We start from the raw sequence: 8,488 nt of genomic DNA, 5'->3' as shown, positions 1-8,488 counted from the left end.
ATTTCCTTTTCTTTTTCTTGGAAACCGGATTCTCAGTGATTTCAACTTCGACCAATGAACTAATACGTAAAACATATCTATTAAACCAGTTTAGATTTCAAAACATTGCTCTATGCCCGATGTTCGGAAAGTAACAGTTTTCTCGAAGATCCAGTGATGTTTCCTCATTGTTTCTCTCTCCTGTTTTTCCCCGCGATGACATCACTCACGTGACTCATTATTGCCAGATTCAAACTGTAGCCACCTATCTGGACAACAGTTTTCCATTATATACATTTATTTTTTGCTCAGTACAAACACATGTTCTTGTTGGTATTATCTGTACCACATAGACATTCCAACTGATTCCACATCAACAATTCCAAAGTCTGAAATTAAAAAAGTTGTAATCCTTTATTGGAGTGTACATATGTGTGCATATACAGCACATACCTTTCTCTGACGCTTATCGCTTTCACTTCTTTTTTGCTCTCCGAATATTTCTACTACTTGCATAATCATCGCATTATCACTAAACATCTCTTTTATTACAGATGACTCCATCAATCACAAAATCTATTCAATCTTCTATAGAGAAGTTCCATGCTTCACCAACTCCAATCAAAAAACGACGAATTTTGATTGCATCACCACTTATTGCTTGCCCACAAGCGGGTCTCGTCTCAACTTCTTCTCTCAGATCTTCTGTATTTACCCCTCCTTACGGATTCCGACCAAGTCGACATCGAGTCCAAGAGCTTCGTCAAGTGAACTTACAGAACCTCAAAAGAAAAACTCACGTCGAGGACATGGAAGAGATCAACCGTTTGTTACCGATTGATATTTTGTTACGTGCAATCTACGAACAAGCAGAAAATTTGGAAAGACCGCCAACACCAATGCCAATTCGATTGAAGACGTCACCACAGATTCGTCGCCTCAAACTTCGGAAAGCATCGAAGAAACAACGGAAAATGGCTTTGCTTGAACAAACACGAAACATCGGGAAGATGAAAAAACCAGAGCGTGGACAACTGATTCCTCCAGTAATCAAACCCCCTGCTGTTCCAATTTTGGAATTGATTTTTTCAAAGGCAGGGATTCTCGAAGCAGTAACAAGAACAGTTGCTGCAATGTTGTATATGCAACTTATAGATTCTCCGAACGAAAATTTGGAATCACGACGATCTATTCTTTATCGGTGAGTTATTTTGAACTAAATGTGTCTTATCAGCAATGTTGATTTAGTTTTGTTTAAAAAGAAAGCGAATATTTTTTAGCTAATTTTTCAGGGAGGAAGGCAGCAAATGGATTGAAATCTTCCTTCCTGGAGTAGATGACAACAATCCAAATGTTTCGCCATTTTTCAAAATCTTTGACAACACTGATGAAGGAATCCCCGAAGAGCTTTTGTGTGAAAAAAACACCGAGTCTGCACTTAGAATTTATCAATCTCGTGTTCTTATTAAACGATTTTTGATCAGAGAAGATATTGAACCGGAGGAAAAAAGCCTACTTGGACAGATTTTGGGAGTGACAGATGAAGAGGTAAATATTGTTTTATATAATTATACATTTATTTTTCAGATAAACTTCTTCTTTCTGAAACTTCAACTTGGAAGGACAGTTGGTGGAAAATCAAAAGAAGAACTGCAATTGCTAGTTTTAGAAAATTTCAATGACGCTGTAAAAAAGAGCGAGAAGAACGGTGAAGATTTCGAGAATCCAAACGGATTCTATGAGGAATTCTTTATGCCAATTCTGGATGAACTATTCAATGACTAATCTACATTTTTTGAAATCCGACTCTAGGGGTTTAATTGATTAGTTGAATAGCACCAGTTCAAACGTTAATTCATTTGTTTTTCTACACCTGTATCCTTTTTCTATTTAAAAAAAATCTCTATTCCAATAATTTACATAATTGAATTCACAATCCACGGTCCCATTTTGCAATATTTCACGTGTCACCTTTAATAATTTTCTCAGCCCGAGATCTTATCTTTTGCATCGTGTATTTTTGTTTCCACGTTTCAATGCCCATTTTGTCCCGATTTCCCAAAATAATTCATTCCCAGTTTGCCGAAAAGAAATTCATAAAGAAATTCAATCAACTGTAACAACAAGAGAATCTGACAATGCTTCAAGGAAGTGAGTTTATATGATTATTAAAATCAGAGAAGAAAACGAGTGTATTTAGAAAATAAACAGAAAACTAATAACGTTGATAAAACGGAAAGAACGGAGTTGGAGACCAAACCGGAAATTGCAAATGAAACTGAGAAGACGCGTCGTGTGCCACAGAGCAACAGCAAGACCGCAATCACTCCGGAGAATAAGAGCATGGTTTGTAACAGTTTTACAAAGCGTGAATGGGAATATCGCTTCAAAAAAACTAAATTCAGAGATTTAGAGACGAAATGTTTTTTTTAAACAAGATGTTTCAATTTTGGCTCAATTCCCTGTTTGATTTTCCTTCAAAAGGATAACTGTGACCAATCAGCGATTCGCTCCATTCATTTTCGAGACAATCAGATGGAGTGTATAGAGCTGATTGGTTCGAAGTCGACATGGCTTTTCATTTTGGAGAAATTTCACACAGGGAATAACAAAAATAGGAACATCACGTTTTTGAAATTTTGATTTTTCATTCTTTCCCGTTTTTTAGTGGTTTTTGTGAATTGGAGATTTTCTGGATTTTTTTGAAGGGATATCCCTACTAATGAAACTTCACATTTAATGTCAAATAATAATCTATAAAAAGAAATGTTTCAAGTCAAATGGTAATTATAAATTAGTTATATTAAGAAGAGTGATCAGATGATTTATAAAACTATCCTCAATTTTTATATTCCTTTGAGAGCATTATTTCAGATTCAATTTGCCTACAGTATCCTGATGCGAGTTCTTGAAAGCGGAAAGAGCACAGATATGGAGCTGACACGTCTTATTCCACCTGAGGATGTAGAAACTTTGCTGTTTCATGCATTGTAGGTTATTATATTCAAACTAGAGAACACTTCTGAAAATGTTGTATTAGGTGAAGAGTGTCATGTAACCGGATTCAAGATATCTCCCCGAAATATTCTCTTGATACAATACAGGGTGGGCCAAAAGTAACACATGAAGCGCTCTTTTACATGAGCTTTTCGCGCGACTGCCACGTCATACGTACATTCTTCTATCGAATACTGATAGCTGAATAAATTTCCTTCAATTTGACTCAAAATTTGTAATGTTTCTCAATAAGGTGCGATCTTTATCACCTCGACAATTTGGCGAACCCTTCCGAAAAAACGGTAATTTGGCACGCGGCACTTCCCACACAAACACACCTCCCACGCACGCCAATAATTTTCAGATGTATGATTTTTATGTTAAATTTAAAGTTAAAGAAGTGAAAAAGCGTTTTTAATTGTTTTTATAGCATATAAAAATTTTCTGTGTCGACACTGGCGCCTAGCAAGAACCTTTGAATATTTCATGAATTCAACTTTGCGAAATTTACTCAGTTTTTTTGGTTTCGCAAGGCGTAATGACCCACAAAATCATCCGAGCTCAATTTTCTAAAAAAATTCTGGAAAGTCAGGTCAAAACGTCTCGAAAAATACTAAAATGAATTTTTCTGCATACTGCTGCCGCCGCTCACATCCATCTTTCTGGCGACTATGCCATTCAAGACTTAACCTACTGCCGCAGTGCATGACAGAAATACCGTGATAGAAATTATTTGGATTTTTGTTTTTAAAGAATCTCTAGACCAAGAGCATTCTTTGAACTATAAAAACTTGTAAGACACTTGATGGATTCCTCGAGAAAAATGTAGAAATCCCGCAGAATGCCGACTTGCGTGCCATAAAGGTCGTGATCTCAAAAGTTCTGAAGGCCTGCAGCGATGCGGATGGGAATATTTTGAAAATTCAAAACGTTCATCTGGTCAGTATTTTATGGAGAACAAAACTTGTACAAATTGATGTAATAACTCTCTCCACTAGTAAAGTTATAGAGCTGCAAACGTGTTACCATACTTTTGGCCCACCCTGTATTTTTCAAATGCTGCAAAGCCACATTTTCTGATGATTTTAAAGCTCTGAAAAATTTGTTTAATTTTCAGCAGCATATTCAATAAGCAACCAATGCTCATTGAGGTCAACTCACCAATTAACATTTGTGGTGACATTCATGGACAATTCAGTGATCTTCTTCGCCTCTTTGACAAAAACGGCTTCCCACATCGTGCGAATTATCTGTTTCTTGGTGATTATGTGGATCGTGGAAAGCATTGCCTTGAAACAATCTTGCTTCTATTCGCCTACAAAGTCATCTTTCCAAACCATTTCTTCATGTTGCGAGGCAATCACGAATGTTCACTTATCAACAGGCAATATGGATTCTACGAAGAGTGTCAGCGCCGTTACAACAAACCATCCGTATGGCATTCGTTTCAAGGTGTCTTTTCGGTTATGCCATTGACAGCTCTTGTTGGTCAGAGAATTTTGTGTATGCATGGCGGTGTTTCCAAAATGGTATCAAATTTTTACGGTTCGGTACAAATAAACTTGAACTTTTTACAGCTTCAAAACGTCAGTCAACTTCGTGCTATCAAACGTCCATTTGACAATCCTGAGCCAAATACGCTTGCAATTGACATTCTTTGGAGCGATCCAACAAACTTCCAAAAAGGATGGAACCCGAACTCTCGTGGTGTTTCGTACGTTTTTGGATCAGATGCCCTTCGCAAACTTCTCGATCGTCTTCAAATTGATCTCGTGGTTCGTGCTCATCAAGTTGTGCAAGACGGCTACGAATTCTTTGCTAATCGTCGTCTGGTTACAATCTTTTCGGCACCGTTCTACTGTGGACAGTTTGATAATGCAGCTGCAGTGATGTATGTCAATAAGAATCTTGTTTGTTCGTTTGTGGTGAGTTTTTGGGGAAATTTCAGAAGTGGTAGTTGAGACTGTTTGATCAAGTATAATTAACTCTAGATGTAAGTGCAAAAACGCAACATTGAATTCCGACCAAGAGCTAGATTCAAGATTATTCTTGTTGCATTATCTTGGTTCTTATTAACTACGATGTAGTCTTCATATACCTATTTTTGACTCTATTATCTATTCCACTCTTCTCCCAATTCAAAATTCATCTAATCTATTTTCAGGTTCTCCGTCCTAGAAAGAAAATTGCGAGACGTCGTATGATGCCAGCGGTCAACTAGTGTATGATTCCTCGAATGTATTGAACTTTTCTTCTGTCTCGAATTTCCAGTGATATAAACACATTCTCGTGATTGTTCCTTTCTCCGGTAGTAGTGCATAGATATTATTGTTTATTCAGTTCCATCCACTCACTTTTCTCTCTCTTTCATTTCATGAACTTGTTGTATGTTCTTCCCTTTCATGGATTTTGTGTGTGTGTTCTTCTTTTTGATGGTATGTTAGCTCACATACACTACTATTTTATTTTTATTCGTGATCTCTTCTCGTTTTTTCGAATAAATGTTTATGTTCTTTTCTATTCGGATTTATTAAATTAATTTGATTCGGTTATTCAAAAGTACGCTTAATTTCAAAGTGTGGCAACCAAGAAAGTCTTGTTTTTTGCTTAAACTTTTAAAGGAATTCCATTTTCAAATTGGCATCGAATGCAAAAGTCGCAACCTCCAACGTTCGATGAGAAAACTTTGTCTCATTTCGAATGAGCTCTCATCATTCAAATATTGTGCATTAAGCCCCCACACACATCGCTGCCGGAATAGATGATCCCATCGTAGTTCGATAATCTCGTGACACTCGTTTCCGATACCCCCTTATATCAGCACACATTCAGTCATCATACCACAAAATGTTGTGATAGTGATAGGCAAAACTACCGTATTTCCTCTATTAATCTTGCATGCAAGACTAATTTTCGATTAACCCGTAGGGGTGCAAGACTAATAGAGACTGCAAGACTATTAGAGGCTGAAATACTAATTTTCGTATGCTCAATAATTTTGGAAATTGGCCTATTTTTTGTAGAAACTTGATACCGTTTAAACAAGGAAAAATACACACTTTTTAATATTTCATCAATAATTTGAACGATTTTGTGATTTTAAGTTCAATTTGCCCAAAAAAAGACAATTTTTCTGACGTTACCGCAAAGTAATGCTGGTCAGGCAAAAAGAGCGGTGCAAAAATATAAGAGACTGCAATACTAATAGAGGAAATACGGTAATTGAATTTTAGTGAAACTTGCGACAGTTTTCCTCATTTTTTTGTTATTCCGGCATACGAGTGTGGCATACGAGTGAGGTCATCTTTTGTTTCTTCCGTTTCTTCATCGCTTTTGAAAAAAAATGTTGAAGAAAACTTCGTAGCCGATAGCCGGATAATGTTTGGCACGGCGTTCCAACATATATCATTGGAAATTTTTTAAGATTTTTGCGAAAAATCACATTCTTCACGATGAGAACACGTTATTGAAGGAATATAAATCAAGAATAACATATAGTTATATTTCTCTATTACTTTAACGTTAAATATGAGCAAATTTGAGCATTTTGATTGCGATGAAAAGCAGAATCGAGTCAACTGAAATCCGTTCAAAAACCTAAGCTCGGTTCGCCCGAAAGTCGATTTTTCCAATAGCCGAACAGCACTGCTTCTTTATTTTCCAGGTATTTTTGGGGTGTAAGAATTATATCTTCTTTGTTTGGGTATTTACGTTTCCGAATTCCCTTTCTTGATCTGTCGCTATTTTTCAGAAACCAGAACAGTTTATCCTTTTTCATGAGAACCTGAATAGCTCAAAAACCCGTTTAATTTCTTTTCATCATCTCATTTGAAACTTTCCTAGTCTTCTTAATGATTTCCAGGCTCCTCCTACATTTGTATCTCAAGATGCATACACTTTATTTCCGCTCCAATTCGAATCATCTACTTCTCTTTTTTCTTCAACTTTCTACTTTTTTCCATTCTTTTCTTTCAAATGTTCGACGTCTTCAAGTGACTGCTCTTCATTCTCCTCATTTTTCTCGAATTTCATTCTTGTCTCTTTTTTGCTCAAAAATGGAAAATGAAAGTGACGTGAGATTTGGACGGCGGGACACGGGGGCAGTAGAAGCAGCAAAAAGGAGAGAAAGAGGACACAAATAAGAAGAACGAATTCAAAAATAAGCGGAGAGGAGCTATTTCCGTCAATTCTACCTCCCCAATCTTCATCAATTCGGCTCAATTGAATGACGTCACAGGGAGATAAACCGTTTGGATGAGCGCCGTCCATCACTGACGCCATCCCGTTTGGGACAAGAAAAGAGAAAAAAGAGCACAAAGTTTTTGGTGACGGATCTTGTCAATCATATGAAAGTTGTTCTGATTGATTGTCAGTTTTTTTCCTACTTTTTTGGATTCTATCCACTTCTGAACTTTTGACAAGTTTCAAACTTTCTGAATCATTTTCTATGCATTTTCCTGGAATTCTTTTTATGTAAAATATGAAATAGAATGTTTTTGAATTCAAGTTCTGCTTTTTTCTTCTTTTTTGTTCTGTTCGGGCTTGGGTATGCTTTTTTTAAAAATTATTTTGCACATCGACCAATAAGTGCGCAACTTATAAAATTAATTTATTTTTGTTAATTTTTGAAATACTTGTATTGCTTTAAGTGATCTGACCTCGCCCTGAGCTTTCCACGTAGTTATCAAATACAAATCCTCCAAGGGTAACGTACCTATATTACTGATCTTTATAATAACTTTATCACCTGTCCAGTTCCAGAGGAATTCTGTTAAGCTTATAGGCACAGAAGGAGTCATTTCTGCTGGTTTTTAATGATCCAAATCTTTATTTCAAGTAAAAAACTGAACACTTGCGAATAAAACTATCAGATTAACCATTCACCAAAAATGTGTTTGAATCTAAAACTTTCTCAGTATTCCAAATATAGAAATAAATAACCACGACATTGCTAAAATCTGTCTGAATTGTGTACTCCTTACCGTGAAGTAATAATGGATATAATGAATCGTTTGAAATGAATGATCAGCACATTTTTGGTGAAAGATCACAAATAAGGAATAAGCGACGGAAAATAAAACGATTATTTCGGATCAAAAATTTGTTGAAGATCATATACACTCGAGACCAAGATTATTCTAGACAATTTTCAAATTGGCTTCTTTGTTTGCAAATCTTCATAATAATCTGTGAAGTTTGGAAATTTGAATTTTTAATCTTTTTTCATAGATTATAGTTTTTATTTCTTTGCAAAACTATATTAAAAACCGATGCATTGTTTTAGGGAAATTAATGAGCCTTTTGTTCAACACTAAAAACAATAAAATTAAAATTTTGGCTTCATCATTTGACCTTTTTTAAGTTCGAAAACTTTTCTCGTATTTCTGAACCGCCAATTTTTTCACACATCTCTAGACTTTTGGTGCCCGTTCCAGAAAGTTAAGTAATTGCTATTCTAAGAAAGTTCTCAACATTGTTTTTTAGTTCTGATTGAATTCTGATGTTCCAGGAA

At 35.8% G+C, this 8,488-nt stretch overlaps 2 protein-coding genes across 3 annotated transcripts; both read left to right on the top strand.

Annotated features, from left to right (window-relative positions):
* The first annotated feature begins 527 nt into the window (after positions 1-527).
* On the top strand, positions 528-2,099 carry F25B3.5 (uncharacterized protein). 2 transcript variants are annotated; one of them, NM_001383373.2, is made up of 3 exons: positions 528-1,180; positions 1,272-1,527; positions 1,567-2,099. In NM_001383373.2, the coding sequence occupies exons 1-3, from the start codon at positions 534-536 to the stop codon at positions 1,762-1,764; spliced, it is 1,101 nt and encodes a 366-aa protein (NP_001369923.1). In that variant the 5' UTR covers positions 528-533; the 3' UTR covers positions 1,765-2,099. The 2 variants fall into 2 exon arrangements, with proteins under 2 accessions (NP_001369923.1, NP_001256123.1); NM_001269194.4 differs by having other exon boundaries at positions 530-1,180; positions 1,260-1,527; positions 1,567-2,093.
* Positions 2,018-5,488, top strand: F25B3.4 (Serine/threonine-protein phosphatase). Its single transcript, NM_001383372.2, has 6 exons — positions 2,018-2,130; positions 2,180-2,325; positions 2,854-2,969; positions 4,094-4,505; positions 4,554-4,901; positions 5,141-5,488. The coding sequence occupies exons 1-6, from the start codon at positions 2,118-2,120 to the stop codon at positions 5,195-5,197; spliced, it is 1,092 nt and encodes a 363-aa protein (NP_001369922.1). The 5' UTR covers positions 2,018-2,117; the 3' UTR covers positions 5,198-5,488.
* Positions 5,489-8,488: the final 3,000 nt, after the last annotated feature.

Source organism: Caenorhabditis elegans, chromosome V (genome assembly GCF_000002985.6).
Source record: "Caenorhabditis elegans chromosome V".
NCBI classification, from domain to species: Eukaryota; Metazoa; Nematoda; class Chromadorea; order Rhabditida; family Rhabditidae; genus Caenorhabditis; species Caenorhabditis elegans.
Note: the sequence above shows the minus strand (reverse complement) of the source record. Positions and strands in the feature narration are given on the sequence as shown.

Excerpts from the sequence above, each read along its gene's own strand:
- F25B3.5 (NM_001383373.2), top strand. The coding sequence starts at position 534 with ATGACTCCATCAATCACAAAATCTATTCAATCTTCTATAGAGAAGTTC. Across the intron at positions 1,181-1,271 it reads CGACGATCTATTCTTTATCG|GGAGGAAGGCAGCAAATGGA; the intron begins GTGAGTTATTTT and ends CTAATTTTTCAG. Across the intron at positions 1,528-1,566 it reads TGGGAGTGACAGATGAAGAG|ATAAACTTCTTCTTTCTGAA; the intron begins GTAAATATTGTT and ends TTTATTTTTCAG.
- F25B3.4 (NM_001383372.2), top strand. Across the intron at positions 2,326-2,853 it reads CTCCGGAGAATAAGAGCATG|ATTCAATTTGCCTACAGTAT; the intron begins GTTTGTAACAGT and ends GCATTATTTCAG. Across the intron at positions 4,506-4,553 it reads ATGGCGGTGTTTCCAAAATG|CTTCAAAACGTCAGTCAACT; the intron begins GTATCAAATTTT and ends AACTTTTTACAG.